The sequence below is a fragment of the Cariama cristata genome, unplaced genomic scaffold (genome assembly GCF_000690535.1).
Source record: "Cariama cristata isolate BGI_N322 unplaced genomic scaffold, ASM69053v1 scaffold16652, whole genome shotgun sequence".
In the NCBI taxonomy this organism is placed as follows: Eukaryota; Metazoa; Chordata; class Aves; order Cariamiformes; family Cariamidae; genus Cariama; species Cariama cristata.
In genome coordinates this window covers 15,166-31,474 of record NW_009603391.1, presented here as the reverse complement: position 1 = coordinate 31,474, position 16,309 = coordinate 15,166, and the positions used below count along the sequence as shown (strand labels likewise).

The 16,309-nt window shown below is 52.1% G+C and overlaps 1 protein-coding gene across 2 annotated transcripts in view; it reads left to right on the top strand.

The window, feature by feature from the left end:
* Positions 1-7,061: 7,061 nt before the first annotated feature.
* The window catches only part of PTCHD2 (patched domain containing 2), a 17,689-nt gene continuing 8,441 nt past the window's right edge, over positions 7,062-16,309 (top strand). For both annotated transcript variants that reach the window (XM_009695186.1, XM_009695185.1), the window contains exons 1-9: positions 7,062-7,989; positions 9,261-9,480; positions 11,103-11,239; positions 11,672-11,806; positions 12,028-12,188; positions 12,582-12,721; positions 13,500-13,645; positions 15,146-15,307; positions 15,748-15,909. In XM_009695186.1, coding sequence (XP_009693488.1) covers positions 7,062-7,989; positions 9,261-9,480; positions 11,103-11,239; positions 11,672-11,806; positions 12,028-12,188; positions 12,582-12,721; positions 13,500-13,645; positions 15,146-15,307; positions 15,748-15,909 — 2,191 coding nt within the window. The remainder of the gene's footprint in view (positions 7,990-9,260; positions 9,481-11,102; positions 11,240-11,671; positions 11,807-12,027; positions 12,189-12,581; positions 12,722-13,499; positions 13,646-15,145; positions 15,308-15,747; positions 15,910-16,309) is intronic.

The window sequence follows — 16,309 nt, the reverse complement described above, 5'->3', positions numbered from 1 at the left end:
GCATCTTACCAAGGATTTAAAGCAAGTGGGAAGGGAAATGCAAAGGGCCCGGAAAGAAAATAGATAAAGCCTTGTTGCTGCATTGTGCTGTACAGCTAGAAAAGTAGACCTACTTGATTAATAATGGTGGAGCCAGCCCAGCCAGCAGTTTAAACCCGTGCCTTTAAGCAGCATGTGCATCTCTGGGCTTGTATCTCACTGAAACAGGTTCTAGGTTGTACCCTCAGGCGCTGGTTCTGGTCAATAGCTGAATGAAACCAGTGATTTCAGAAGTATTTCAGGAGATTCAGGATCAGGTGCCCAGTCTGAGGTGTCCTGGGCCTGCTTTGCATTTCCAGGAGTGCAACACCTCTGAAAGTCCGACCTCCAATTAGGTGCTCAGAAATTGTATCTAATTCCTCCTTACTGTTTGATTTTTTCCCACTCATGACAGGTGGTCTGTGCTGGCAACACACAGCTTACTCCGTGCACTCAGTTACAGCTGTGTTGATAAAGGGAGAGCAGGGGCCTGAGGAAGCCTGTCTTGGTTTCTTTTAATATAATGCTTCTAGACTAGTCTCAGTGATTCAAGTGCAGAGCAAAACTCGGGTCCTGAGTCTCAGCGGCACTGCGGAGCCCGGCTTCAGAGAAGATACACGTTAATGATGCCTTCCAGTGGTTTTACACGGCCAGAGCTGTGTACAGTGTTCTTCAGCGTAACAGGGCCTGGGAGGCACTGTGTCCATCAACTGCGCATCGTTACAGAGAGGTGGCTTTTTGAAGGAGCTGGATGCTCTTAGGATGATTTTACAAGCACAAAGGCTGTTTCTCTCCCTCTTAGAGGAACTTTATGTAGCTAACAAAGGGACCTAAAGCTGCCTTTGGTAGAAACTCCAAGAGTTTTCAGGAATACAAATAGGACCACAAAACTGCTAGCTCTGCTCTGAAAGCTTTGCCCATGGGAGAAATGAATGTGAAGTTTAATTATTTTGTCGATAGGAATCTCCCATATTACAGAAATTGTCTTTCCCTCCTCTTCTAGCCCTGTGCTTTCTTTCCTTTTTTCTTTCTAGCTTGCTGATGCACAAGGCTTCCTTTTTGCTGTAAGAAGGAACAACTGAGTAATTGAAATGGAACACTAGTGAGGATTTTTTAATCTGAAAGTCAGCGTTAATTAGTCAGGTCGGGTGTAATTAGCTTTCTCATCTGTCACTGCCTCTTCCCAACTTGTCATTGACTTTCCTCTATCCTAGACTTCATGAAGAAGAACTCCGTCATGTGGGAGCTGCCTGGGTGTTTTTCCTGGTTGGGGTGCAAGTGAGTGACAATCCCTGCGGGGCTGTTGGCGTCTGAGCTGGATCCCACCTGCTGCAGTCAAAGGCAAAACTCTTGTTTATCTTAAGGTCTCCCAGGTTTGGCTTTGTCCCTTCTTTTCTGCTGTCTGTCAGGCTTACAGGAGTCGTAATTATTCCTACCCTGTGCTCCATAGCCCTGCAGTGCTTTAAGTCCTTAATTCATTATTCCGATCAGCCTGGTAGGTTGCAGCAAGATACAGAGGATGCCCAGGTGCAATTGCTGAACAGGGGTGCAAATATCAAGGAGCTTGGAGGCCCAGTCTGCCAGTCAGTGGTTCAGCTGTGACAGTTGCTGGTTCAGCTGTGACAGTCATCCAGGGAGGAAAGGGGTGAGCCTCTTCTGTTGGGCTCTGATAGCATTCATGGCCATGGTGCTGAGGTTCAGCTGCAGGTTGTCTGGTGTGCAGGGCTGGGAGGGTGGCTCAGATCTGATGTGAGATAGCCTCTATGCTCTTCTGGACAGAAGTGCCCACTGGCAGTGAAAAAACAGCCTTGGCAAGGAGACAGTCCTTGTTTTCCTCCTAGTCATGTTCCCACACTGCTGCTGTGGCTGCAGAGTGGCAAACCAGATCATCATTATTGGTACCTTTCATAAAGCTGTGTGTCTTTGTACCAACGCAGGGCTGGAAGATGTGAGTCTCTTTGAGGCCACATATCTCTTCACTGTGATGGATTTTCTGAACTCACATCTTCAGATCAGGAAGGATCTTCATCCTGTAAGGATGCTGAAACTGCCAAGCAGTCTGAATGCTAAGGGAGGAGGGTTTTTTATGTACAGACTACTTCCCTTTCCCTCTTGAATCCCCCTCCTACCCTCCCTTTCCAGCTCAGTTAGTTTTCTACAAGGTCCCTCCAAGCTTACCTGTGCTGGCAAATGAGCAGCCCACTTGCTTTTCCTCACTTCGCCTTTCCCCATCCCAGAGTGGTTCTTGGCTGGCTGAATGAGCAAGGCAGCACAGGCAAACACGTGCCGATGCCAGGCTAGGAGGTAGGTGAGCTGAACATGAACTGTGCGGGCCCAGCTTTGCCAGAGGAACACGGAGTCTGTGGTTTCTGTGCAGCCATTAGACAAAAGGGTTGAGATTTGGCCCCCCTTCACATCACACTCCCTGGAGGCAGCTCTTCAGCAGAGCTCTGCAGCGCTGCAACCTTGCTGTTGGACTTCATCCGTGGTAGTGTGGGGAAGGGAAAGGCACCCCCACACATCTTCCCCGTGTCAGGTACCCTGGGGAAACCTGCCTTTGCTTTGCCCTGTCTTGCTCTGTGAGCTGGCTGTCCAGTGTGCAGGGTCTGCCCAGCCAGTCTGCCTTCGGGTGGCTGCGCAGCAAGGAGGGGCTGCGGCCGGCTGTGTGGGTAGGCTTGAGGAGCTCTTCTTGCTTGGGCAGCTAGTTCAGGGTCTGTCCTTCACTGGGTGTGTGGGGGCAACCTAGGCCCTTCTTGCCATGTGCCTATTCAATACTTTTATGTTGCTGGTGGGAAAACTTGAAAGCATCAGGACAGTGGGAAGGGGTCCCTGACATGGGGCACCCCACGGTGACTGCAGCTGTGGCTTTTGCTTCCCGCTTGCAGTCTGAGTCAGGGCTCTCCGTGATGTGGCACTGTAGGTTCCTGCAAGATCTGGCTTCGTGTGGCCAAGCATGCGACTTGGGAAGCAGAGGGTATTTTGTGAGGCAGAACCTGTTGTGATGGTAGAGGTTTTCAGTTAAGTATTTATTTACTGACTACTTTGCCCAGTTTCCTTTACTTTTCTCTGACTTAATGGAAGCTATGCCTGTAGTAGCACCCTAAATCTGAGCCAGGGATGTTATTTACAGGAGGTTCTGCCATGCTACAGAGTCCTGACTGGTTTTGAACCAGGAGGAAGCCTATTTGCTTGGAAGGGTCAAAGGGAAACCCAAGAAATCTGAATGCCTACCCCAGCCAGCTGAATCAGTGCCTCTTCTCTAAAGAAATGGATCCAGGGCTCCTAGGAGTACTCTTATCCTCTGCTCCTTCCAACCTGGGGCAGGCTAAGCTTGCAGAGGAGTGAGGCAGAGCTTTGGTGAGGGCTGCAGGATTAGATCCCCTGTGCGTATCCTGGAATTGAAAAAGTAACGGGGCCGTGCTTCAGCGCTGGGAGTCCTTGCGTAGTGCAGGAGGTGGTGGAGGGAAAACAGGCCAGCCCCCAGGTAGCATTCAAGCAGAAAAAATGCGTTTCGCTCCCCTTCTGGCCGATTTCAGGGTTTATCTCCCCCGCCGATTCAGTTTGCTGTATTTTGGGTTGGGTAAGCTTTCATCCTGACCCAGGCAGGATCTGACGAAGGCGGTGAAGCCAGACGAGTCCCGAGGGCAATGCTAAGTGAGCTGTGTCTGGCTTTGCAGCTGAATCATGTGGTTAACTCTCCTTTGAAGGGAGTTCAGAGCTGTGGTGGAAGTAGGGCAGGATGCACGCACGTGGGTACCCCGCATGCAGAGGAAGGCTGTCATCCTCAGGGACAGCACGGCCCAGGTCCCTCCCTCCCTGCCCTTGCCTTTCTGCCCGGACCAAATCTTGATCCTTCCTTGACTCAGTTCTCATGTGAGTACATATAATCTTGGGGCTTTTCCAGCATTTGCTGTGCTGGGGTTTACACCAGCATCAGAATTTGTGCCAGTTTTTAGCTAGAGTGTAGCATGCGTTGGCCTTCATACGTTGCGAGTGCCCGTCTGTTGTAAGGTGGGTTTTGCAGTCACCGTGAGAGTGGATGGCAGAGCCAGAGGGAGATGCCTGAGGTCTGATCCCTTCATTGAGTTGAGGATTTAGCTCTTGGTTAAAAAAGATGGTGTGATCCTTTTTCTGCTGGCTTATTACTATCTCAGTCTCTTGTTTCCCTTTCTTGTCACGTGCAGGCTCTTCTGTTTCAGGATTAGAATCTTGTCTCTCCTTCTCCTCAGTAGCTCAATAAATGGGAAATTATTATGGCTCTTTGCCTGTCTTTCTAAAGAGAGAGTACATATGCTTGATCAGGTCTTGCAGTAATTCCATTCCGTTGAAGGAGAGCCCAGGCCAACGGGAGAGAGGGCAGCTGGGTGGAGTGGAGGTAACTGCATGTACACACCAGCTTGCCCAGATGGGATGAGTGAGGTTTGCACCTACATTCGTGCAGCACCCATCTGCACTCCAGATGTGAGCTGAAGTTGTAGCTCGGTTGTCTCTTAGAGGCAGAAGGGTTGCTGGTACTTGTCCGCTGAGCAACAGATGGGCGTTGCACAGGGGCCAAGGGCTTGCATGTGTTGAGGATGCCTGTCTGCAAAGGCGAGTGGCGTGGGGTGACCCGTGAGCTGGGGCTGGCACTGTGCTGTGTTTGGGGGGGCTGGCGTGCCCGCAGGCTTTGGGCACACAGGAGGATGTCATTGCCCTCCGCTGCTTTGTCGGCACTGGGGGGATTACGGCTGCTCTGTGGGGAGAGTTTGGGAGTGTAAAGTATGGGAGAGAAGGCAGGAGTGCAGTAAGGAGCAGCTGGGAGAGGATTTCTGTGCAGATTCAGGGACTTGGGAAAGCCTCCTCCCTGTCATGACGCAAGTAAGGCGCTCTCTAAGCAACGACAGAAGAGCACATGGGTATGCATGCCCATGAAGTTGAGGCGGAGGAGCACCTGCATGCTGGTAGCTGCCGTGGGCAGCATTGTTCGTGTGCCCTTGGCTTTGCCCCAGTGCCTAAGGCTCATGCAGTGATGGGTGCCTGTTCAGGAAAACTTTCAGATGCTCCCTGGCTGTTTAGGATTCTGCATCCTGAATATTAAAGAAAACTTAACGGAGCCTAAAACCAGCTAGATATCTCCTGACCTTTCCAGAGACTTGAAAAGATCCCCTTTGCTTTCTTCTTGCTGTCTAACAGCCCTGCATGCAAAGGGGGAAACAACACAGCAGAGTTTTGTGAGCTGCCCTCTCCTCACCCCATTTCTTAGCCTCCTGAGGACTGGAGGTCTGGCAGAAGAGGGACTGTGGCCATCTGCCATCAGTGGTGCCCATCTGTTTTTGCACCGTGAGATTGCAGAGCAGGAGGCGGATTCAGCACAGGCTTACGCGTACCCTCCTGCACAGCTCTGCCAGCCGGGCTGAGGCGGGTGAGCCAGCTGCCTGGGCCGAACCACGGCGAGGGGCTGGGAGAGTCCCCGCTTCTCACGCTGACAGGAGGGGTGGGATGTTTTGAGACAATATCAGTTGTCACTGATCCACATTCGGAGCAGGGAGGCTGGAGCTCAGAGGTTCCCTGTTCTCCAAAGGCTCTGCAATGCTGGGAGCGCTCTGCCCAGCCTGCCAGCACGGATGCTGCCCAGACCAGAGTGAATCCCGTGGGAGCTGCTGTAGCTCCCTGAACTCCCTGTGAGCAAAGCCACAGGCATCACCCAGGCTCACCAGAGCCAGGGAGGTTGCTGTGACCCTTGCTCCTTTGCACATCCCCCTTCTACCACAGAGCATTTCTGCCCCATTGCTTTTCCTCTCGGTCCACGTTCAGGCAGCTCCCAAGTCTTCCGAGGACCTAGTGTTAAGGGGTGCTGGCAATTCATCTTCCTGCTGATCTAAGTCCTGTTAAAATAGAAACACTGGTTAGGAGCAAAGCTCATAAATTGCTTCTGGCCTGTGTGTAAATTGCTTGCAGCTAGCAGGGTCAAGTAACAAACTGAGTGTGTTCATTCCTTCCGTGAGCCGGGGCTGCTGGCTTTGCTGCCGGGAGCCGGAGTGACACTCAGAGGGTCTGGGCTTTGCTCCCAGGGACCACCACCTGCGGCCTCCTGGCTTGGGATGCTGCCGTGCAACACCCGGGAGGGGCAGGTGGGAAAGTCAACGAACCTGTGTGTGCTGGCAGCCCCCCGCAAAGGAGAGCCCCTCCTGGGGAATCTCCCTTTCTTTCCTGCCCAGGTGTGAGCTGATCGGGGAGAGGTTCTTCCTCCTCATTCCACGGAGGCAATAACTGCTTTTGCTTGCTGCTTGTTTCATAGGAACTGGGATAACCCACTCCATGAACAATATCCCGCAGGGGTGGAAGGAAAGCAGGGTTGTTCAGCCCGTTCCCTTCCCGCACGGGCAGTGTATAGCCCTTCAGGGAATAGAGCGGGGTCACAGCCGGTTCTCGGGGGGGGCTGGTATGTGCAAGGGCATGCGTATGTGTGTGTCTGCAGGTATGGGCACGTGTGCTTCTGGTTCTGTGTGTGCACACACATGCACGCTTTGTGGGAAAGATGAATACAGCTATAAATAGCCAGGAAAAAATCTACTGTCAGTTTTAAGGAGAGGAAAATAAGACCCTTTGCATTTTTCATCTGGTAGCATGAACTGTTCCTGGGCATGAGAACCAGGGTAGCTAATTAAATGTTCCTGCTGCTGCAGTCTGAGCAGCGTACTGTGAATCCCCTGCCATCTCTGTGCCCCGTGTTCCTGGAGCCATGCAGAGCCCTCTTCTGCCGGAGCCCTGAGCTCTGGGACTCTCGTTTGAACTTCTCCCTCTCTGGTTCCCCTGCCAGGCAGAGTGTGGGATACCCCATGGCGAGCCTGTTCTTTCAGTGGCTGTAGCAAATCTGTGGGGTTTGAAAGGAGCCATGCTTTGCTGCAGAGGGTGCAGGGCTGGGAGAGCTGGAGGGTGCCTCCCTCCCCGGCTCTGCTGCTGAGACCCTTTGGCAACTGCTATGGATTCATGGCTGTGCCTGGTGACACCCATTATGGACCTTGCTAAGTGCTTTTCTCTGCCCCTTTGTGCAGGCGCTGGACATGGACACAGAGGATGACCCCTTGTTACAGGACGCCTGGCTAGATGAGGAAGATGAAGAGGTAGCCTTCAGCTCCCGGAAGAGGCGAGAGGGTGCTCTGTTTTGTGGGAAAAGCCCATGCAGAGTCAGGCCCCTGCGTGTCACACTGCCCGTGTCTGGCTTCTGGAATATTGTTGGCTGGGTATTTACCAACCCGTACTGCGCTGGCTTCATCCTTTTCCTGGGCTGTGCCATCCCTGCCGTGCTTGCTGTTGTCATGTTCCTCCACTACCCGGCCCTGGATATTGACATCTCCTACAATGCTTTTGAGATCCGCAACCACGAGTCCTCTCAGCGCTTCGATGCGCTTGCCTTGGCCCTCAAGTCCCAGTTTGGGTCGTGGGGGAGGAACCGCCGGGACCTGGCTGACTTTACCTCTGAAACCCTGCAGAGGCTCATCTTTGAGCAGCTCCAGCAGCTTCACCTCAATGCTTCCCATCTTGGGGTCAGCGCACGGGTCAAGCGCAGCACCCCGGAGGGCAGGACAAGCTTCCCCAAGCCCCGTGCCCACCTGAACCCAGGAAACCCGACTTCCCGAACTGGGAGGGGTGCCCCACGCTGGGATTACTCCAGCACTTACATCAGCGCCAACACACAGACACATGCCCACTGGCGCATCGAGCTCATTTTTCTGGCTCGGGGGGATTCTGAAAACAACATCTTCACCACTGAGCGCCTGGTTACCATCCATGAGGTTGAGCGCAAGATCATGGACCACCCTCGCTTCCGGGAGTTCTGCTGGAAGCCCCACGAGGTCTTGAAGGACCTGCCCCTGGGCTCCTACTCCTACTGCTCCCCTCCCAGCTCCCTCATGACCTACTTCTTCCCCACTGAGAGAGGAGGGAAGATTTACTATGATGGCATGGGACAAGACCTTGCTGACATCCAAGGTGAGCTGAGGGTCGTGGGCGAGGGCTGGCAGGTATAAGTCGTGCATCTCCTGCAAGTTCAGGCAGTCGCTTACTGGTGTGGAGCTAAGAGGGGTGACTGCCTTGTGCAGAGAGGAAGATGCTGCATGTTGTGCCTTGAGGAATCGTCTTTTCTGCGCTAGGGCCCCTCTCAACCCTTTCAGCAAAGCCCTGGCAACTCCAGTCATGGGTCACACAGGCCCCAACAGGCAAGTGAGAGGGACAAATGAGGGGGAGTCCTGAATTGCACAGATGTCTTCTACTGACCCTTGTGCCCTGTAAACGTCTGCGGCTGACTAGAGGAATGTCAGGTCTTGGACAGACAATAGGGATGAGCTTCCATGCACAACAGAGCAGATGCAAGAGGTCTGTGGGCTGCTCTGGAGCTTGAAAGGCAGCTTGTCAGTCACCAGCTGGAAAGGCTCCTACAAGGAGAGGAGGAGGAAGGCCCTGCCTCCTCTTCGCAGCTCCATACCCTCTAGTAGAGCAGAGGCTCTGGTTTGTGAAAAAGAGGTGAATCATGAGGAGTCTGTGGGTGTGATGTGGCTGTAGGATGAAGCCTCCATCTGTCTCCCAAGCGAAGGCTGCAGATGATAGCTGTCCAGGAGCTATACAGGGAGCAGGCAAAGAATTAACTCCATCTGCTCCAGGGTGAGTAACAGTTCTGCTACCAAAACAGGAAAGAGCGTAGTTTCTGGGTCCTTCTGGTGTGAACTCAAGGGAACTTGGATTTTGGGGGTAGAGAGGCAATGTCTCTTACTCAGAACTAGCTGAGTGCCTCCCTCTCTGCATCCCTCATGCCATCAGATGTCAGAGGTACCAGGTCACAGGAGAGCCAGGACTCCTCATGCTCTGTGGGCGTTGTTTAGCTCTTGTGCGTCTCAGTGTGATGGAGCAAATACTGCGCCAATGTACGAGAACCAAGTGCATGCAACAGTGTATTGATGGGGATATTGTGTGCATTGCTGCTTGGAGGAGATGTGGTTCAGATCACAGTTGGGTGGAAGATGTGTCCCTGATCGGGAACTGCACGTAGGCAACATTGCAAGCAGAGTCACAAAGCAGAAGTGGAATGTGAGTCATTGCAATCCAGCTTTCCCCAGCCCTCCTTGCTCTCTGCAAGGCAGCAGCAGTCAGCATTACTCTGATGAAAGACAGGATTACTCCTAGTTTCCCTTTGTCACAGTAGACCCTGTGCCTTGCCAAGTCAACCAAGCAGGACCTTACAAAAGTGATGCTGCTTTCTCCTGCAGGGTCTCTGGAGCTGGCCATGACCCACCCTGAATTCTACTGGTACGTGGATGAGGGCTTGTCTGCCGAGAACATGAAGAGCTCCCTGCTGCGGAGTGAAATCCTCTTTGGGGCACCACTGCCTAACTACTACTCGGTGGAGGACCGCTGGGAGGAGCAGCGTCGCAAGTTCCAGAACTTTGTCATCACCTACGTGGCCATGCTGGCCAAGCAGTCCACGAGGTGAGGGTGTGCGCAGACAGGGCAGGTGCCTTGCTGGGAGCAGGCGAGAGCAGGGAAGGGCAGAGGTTGGAGAGGATGATGCTTTCTGTTCCACTAAAGGAGTGGATGCAATAGGCCCTTCAGGGTGTAAAAGCTCTGTGTGAAGGTTTGCACAGGGCAGATGTGCCTGCTCTGCTCCGACAGCCGTGCAACATTCAGTCTCACCTGGAAGGCACTAGGCACAGAAGGTTTGGCATGCCTGTTCAGGCTGCTGGTCAGTCTCAAACGGTGACCGTGGTGTAATGCTCCAGACAAAGGAGAAAAAGCATCTCCTTTGAAGTAGGGCTTAGGCACAGTGCTGTGAATGAGGGCGGGGAGCATATGGCAGAAAACCACTCATATGCTTCCCTTTAATGCCACTTCCTACTGCAGCAACATGCCAGAGACATCAATAGAGACAACGAAAGGGAGCCAAAGATCGAATCCAGTGCCTGACTTTCCACTTGGCCCCTGTCTGGCATTGGATCTATTTGCTTCCATCTCACAAGTCCAATTCCACTGGCTCCAACAGAGCTGCTTCTCTGCCTGCCTGCTCTGAATTTGGCCCCAGCTGGTCTGGTGCAGGGGGTGAGATTGTCCTTACTCAAGGCGTCAGCCTGTGGATCTGATTCTGCTTTTGCTTGTGCCAGTGTAATTCCTTCCCAAAGTGTTCACTCTTTGTACAGAGAGAGATGGGGAGCAGAGTTTCAGGGCAGGATAAGTTTCGGGAAATGCAGGCTTTTTTCACCACCAGGTCTGTATGACTTTGGTTGAATAGAGCTTTGCTCAGTGCTTGTTAGAGGGAAATGGTGAAATAGAGCTAAAAGGGCTAAAAGAGTAGCCCAGTATCCAGACAGCTGAGGGAAGGCAGCAAGTCCCAGTGTCAGTGTACTTCTCGGTCTCCAACTCTCTACTGCTCTGAATCTCAATAGCTCCCAGAACGAAGGGATACCAGTCTTCAAGAGCAGAGTGATACGCAGCCAGCCCGTGTCAGCCCTGAGAGCAGGCAGCCACGGGGCATTCTCAGCAATGGGCTGGCAGAGCGGGTTGCAGTTATGGGAAGCTGAAAGGGATTTGGGGCCAAGGCTCGATTCTGAAGCTCACATTCCTGATAGCCTTCTATGATGCAGTGTCATTGTACTCCTGGTTAAATTATCTTGGATTACTTCCAGTCAGAGCCTGCTTCCAGAAGCTGGTAAATCATATGGTTTCTGATAAGCTCTCACTCTGCCTGAATCCACTGGTTATTACCTTTGTGCTTAATATAATAAATAATGATTAGGATTCCAGATGGAATTGGCTTTGGAGGCTTCAAGAGCTGTCTATTAGTGCCAAAAACCCACCATGCACTCTAGGAATTTAAAAAATATTAGCCCTGCTCTTTTATTTTTCTCCCTTCTTGTGTGAACCTCACCTCCAGCAGCAACCTTGTTCAACCTGCTCTCGCCACTCTGAGCTGTTTCCTCAGGGAACTGCCAAGTTTATTAGAGCAGTGACCTCCTTTGGCTCTGGGAGAGCCATTGTGCTTTAAATGCCCTGGCTCTGCTCCCTTTACGCTCAACTGTTCCTACTCCTCTTCCTTCCTTCATATCTTCCCACCCTAGCAAAGTCCAGGTGCTGTATGGAGGAACGGATTTGTTTGACTATGAAGTGAGGAGGACTTTCAACAACGACATGCTGCTGGCCTTCATCAGCAGTAGCTGCATAGCTGTCTTGGTCTACATCCTTACCTCCTGCTCAGGTAGGCTGTAGTCACGGCTGCCCTGCTCTCACACAAATCCAAATGTGCCATGACACCCTGTGTCTGTGCAAGCCCCAGGAGAGGGGCTCTGAGGCCCTGACACCAACCTGGCTTTGTGGCACAGCAGCATGCCGAAGGTCATGCAAGTGTGATTCTTCAGAGCAGAGATTTGTGGGCAGGGTGTGGGGAAGGCTCACAGGAGAACAGGAATAAGATGCCAATTCCCATCTTACTGACACTAGTGTAAAGCTGATGTAATTTCATGGGCCTCATGGGAAGGAGTCTGCAAGCGGTACTCTTGCAGCCCTGAGCTATCCTTTGTCACCAATACACTCCTGGGAACCAGTATCCCAACAGGGTGGGTGGGAGGTGTCTTTTCTCCCAGGGGGTGGCCAGCAGTGCTATTTTTTCCATGTTCCTTTCCTCCTATAGTGTTCCTGTCATTCTTTGGCATTGCCAGTATTGGGCTAAGCTGCCTGGTGGCTCTCTTCCTGTACCACGTCGTATTTGGGATCCAGTACCTGGGTATACTCAATGGTGTGGCTGCCTTTGTCATTGTGGGCATCGGTAAGCATGTCCTTACTCAAAACCTGCCTGTGCTGCCTTGCCATAACTCCTGCCTGCAGGAGAGAAAGGTGATGGTGGCAAATGCAGATTGAGTTTTTGGGCGCTTTCCCTCCATTACCTGTAAGTGAAATATTTGCAGGTCGGATGTTGAGGGGAAATTAGATTTTAGCATGTGTCCCTACTGTGAGCAAAGTATCAAAATCTTCCCCCTCTTTTCCCAGGGGTTGACGATGTCTTTGTTTTCATCAACACCTACCGCCAAGCCACCCACCTCAAGGACCTGCGACTGCGCATGATCCACACTATCCAGACAGCAGGGAAGGCCACCTTCTTCACTTCCCTAACCACGGCTGCAGCATATGCTGCCAACATCTTCTCTCAGGTACACTGCAGCTTTGGGATTTGGGGCGTTCTGTTTCTGCCGGAGGGCCTAATAGAGAGGGAAGATGCCAGCACCATCCTTCTGTCTTCTCCTCCAGCACAGGGGCATGCCAGACTTGCTTGCCCTAGAGAGCTGTCCCTTACCTGCTCTAAGGCAGTAGACACTCCACCTGTATCGGCATCCAAGGCAATATTTCCTGTGCCACTGATCAAACAGAATCCAGTGGCTGTCAGGCTCTGGCTCAGCACTTTACCTACCAGGTTTGCACACTACCATGACTGAGCTCCGCGTGTGCTATTCTCAGGTTCCTCCAGATATCTCTTTCTAGCCTGGTGTCTCTCCAGGTCTCCTGCCCCAGTTGATCCCAACTCTGTGTTCTCCCTCTTCATGTAGATCCCAGCTGTGCATGACTTTGGACTCTTCATGTCGCTGATTGTGTCCTGCTGCTGGGTAGCTGTGCTCTTCACCATGCCAGCTGCTCTTGGAATATGGACCCTTTATGTGTCCCCACTAGAGAGCTCCTGCCAAACCAGGTGAGCCCTGGAGCCTCCTTGTGTGGGTGGGAAATTGTTGTGGAACACACGAGGTAGTGTGCAAATCCCTGCCCTGTCCTCTCAGTTATTCTCATCCCTCTCAGGCAGCTTGGATTTGCCATTCCCTGTTAGCTTCTAACAGAAGGGAAACTTAATTTCTGCCATTCCAGATTGGAGCAAAATGGAAGGGCCGGGTCCCAGTCTCATTCCCCCTGGTGTACGCACAGGTGCCTCCAGGAGCCAGACTCAGCAATGCCAGTCATGCCTCTTTGCTGAATGCCATGGAGTATTGGAGCCATTTGTGTCCTCAGAGCACTTACGGTGCAGCTAAACCTTGAAGCTGTGGAAACACAAGCCCTGCAAGGCAAACAGATCCACATTGCTCCTGCCTGTGAGCACAAGCAGGGCATGTAGATTTGTATTTGAAAGTCAGCACCTTTCCCCTTCCCCTGCTCTTTAGCAGCGCAGATGACCTGGCCTGATTTAATTCATTAGCAGGGAGATGAACTGCTGAAACTCCCGTCACTCAGCGCCCAGTGTTCGTGGCTCAGCCCTGCTCCGTGTATCCAGCCCAGCCTGCTCCTGCTTTGCCGTAGCAGCTCAGCCCCTGACCTCTCAGCACTTAGCAATGGAAATTGCTCATGGCAGTGCCGGTTGTCTTTCCGAGTAATTAGAGCAGGCTGTTGCTGCTCTCCTTGTCACTGAACGAGCCCACTGGTAACTCTTTGCAGGGTATGTGGCTTAAAACTCATGCCTTTGCTTCCCTGCTCCAATACAGCTGTAGTCAGAAGTGCACCAAAAAGAGTGCCTTGCACCTGGCTGAAGATCTCTTCGTTGCCTCGGCGGCCACCTCCAGAGCAGCCAGAGAGACGCTTCCCTATCTTGATGATGACATCCCACTGCTCAGTGTGGAGGAGGAGCCTGGTATGTGCCTGCTGTGTAGTGCCTTCAGGGGGACCACACTGCCCTGTTCATCCTGCGGTTCTTCCTGTCCCTGCCGCTGGTCCATGCCTCAGTTTCCCTACTTTTATGCTGGAGATGATGCTGTCACAGGAGGTTGTAGGAGTCTGAACTCACTAATGGTTGTAAGTTGCTTTGAGATCTTCAGTGAGTGTTGACACATGCTTTCTAACTACTTTGCTAATCCTCTTGGGCCTAATGTGGATTGTACTTGCTGCCTGGAATCACTGATTGTGACGTGGATGTAGCCATCAAACATCTAATCCATAGCACCAGGACAGCTTGCCTTTGAGTAAAGAATTTTCCCCTCTTCCCTGCCGTTCAGAGCACTGCATTTGGGAAGCAGGAGACAGAGCACTGTTATTCTCCAGCATCACCTCCTCAGAGCATCTCCTCCGTCATGGCAAGAAGAGGGCAGTGACTTCCCTGAGACCATATAAGCAATCTAGAAAAAGAGCCCATAAATTCCCTATCTGTTGTTAGCAGGAGATGATCCTCTAGACCTGATCGAAGATAACAGTGCTTACAGGGTCATGCACTGTTGTACTTGGCTTTTAAAACTTGCTGGGATCTCTTTCTTTTAAAACCCCCAACGGAAGTGATCTGGGCGGTGAGCAGCTTTCAGGCCCAGCAGCAAACTGGAACTGGAGGCAAATGGATCAGTGGCTGAGAGCCCATCAGTCCCATGGCAGTGTGCAGAGAAGGCTCTGCGCTGCCTTTGACAGGCAGACAACTAAGCTTTGGCACTGCACCGCAAGAGCTCTCTCCTCCTTAGTATGCCAGAGCCACATGCAATGGTACCGTATAGAAATAACTCCTTCCCTTCCCTTCCCTTGAGCAGAGTAAACAGCAGGATGCTTCTCTCCAGGGGCCCCTGGGCATCAGGTAACTTGTGAAGAAGCAAAGCTGCTTGTTCCAGTTGGTGACCAAGCATGGTTTGTGGGTCAGCTGTACAGCATGCCAGGCACACTTCGACCCCACTACAGCAAGTGCCCACTTCTCACCCGTGGAGAAGAGGGCTGTTCCCTAGGCATCCCTGAGCTGGAGTGAAGAGATGAGATGGGAGCCAGGCTGCAGTCAGGAAGAGGTCGGCTGTGTGTAATTAGCTGTAAGACATACCTAGTGGGACAGGGACAACTTTTCCTTGGCCGAAGAAGCATGTAGTGTCCCTGTGACCTTATGGACAATGTTAGTGGGATCTGGCAGAGGAAGAACAGTCTGAAGTGTAGGCTTTGGACTGAGCTATGGATTTCAAAGTGTAGCTGTCACATGGCAGTGACTTGACAAAGATGCTTCCTATGACATCCTGGGAAGTCACTGCCTCTGCTTGGGTCTTACTCCAGCTCTTTAGCTTGAGTGAGTTGTACAGCACCTTGCAGAAGATTTTGTAAAGGAGAGCAGAAGGCTCTGAGGGACACTCATGACACTGAGCACTGAGACTGCCTTTGATTTCTCTCTTTATAGCCTCCCTGGAAATGGGGGATGTCCCCTTGGTATCTGTGATGCCAGAAAATCTGCAGCTCCCTGCGGAGAAGAGCAACCGGGGTCATTTGATAACTCATCTGCAGGAGCTGCTGGAACACTGGGTGCTGTGGTCTGCAGTGAAGAGCAGATGGGTGATTGTGGGTAAGGAAGGAGGGGGGTGTTCCACCTGCATGGATTTTAGAGTGTTTGACAGCATCTCAATCAGTCCCCAAGCCTTGATTATTAGTGACAAGAGACTGAGAAAAGGGACACAGTAGATGGTTTCTAACTCAGCGGAAGAGTGTCCCCAGAACAGTCAGTCCTTAAGGGAACTGCATGAGGAACTCTGAGACTTTTCTGAGTGAAACCTCTGCTCTCACTCAGATCTGAAATGGGAAGTCCTGATGGGGTTTTCCAGGCATGGGGCTCATTACAAGAAAGCCCAGCTGCTAGTGTGCAGCTAGCGCTAGTGCCCCTAAAGGGACTGTTCCTTTTTCGTGTTGAAAAATACCATCTTTCTGCCACACCTCTGCTGTCTGAGTATGCCCTAAGTGCAAGATGCATGTAGGGTCCCACACACTTACCTGGGCTTCTCCTTGCAGGGCTCTTTCTCCTTGTTTTGCTCCTGTCCATATTCTTTGCTAGCCGCCTCCATCCAGCTAGCCGTGCTCCAGTCTTGTTCCGGCCAGACACTAACATCCAGGTGCTGCTAGACCTGAAATACAACCTGAGTGCTGAAGGCATCTCCTGCATTACCTGCTCAGGTGAGAGTGCTGGTCCCCAGACCACGGTGGGTGCAGCCTGGCCTAAGCCCTGGGCTGAAGGAGCTGAAATGTGAGGTAGAAGCCTAAATTGTTCAAGTGTCCCCTTGGACATTGGATGGACCCCATTGAGGGGAGGCGCACATTGGGAGTGGGATGGTTGAGCTGCCTGTAGGAGTGGAGGATTTTGAAAAATATTTCCTGCTTTAGCCAGGAACTGCCTGAGTGGTTCTGCTGGAGCAATTCCTTTATTGTTCATGAAAACTGGCTATTTTTACTCATAACTGCTGGTCACGTGCCAGTGACCAGCTGGGGGTCTGTGGCTCTGTGTTCCTTGCTTAGGGCTTGGTGTTCAACAGGGGAGTCTGTGGTGTGTGCAGGGCTGGTAGGTCTCTTGTTGTGC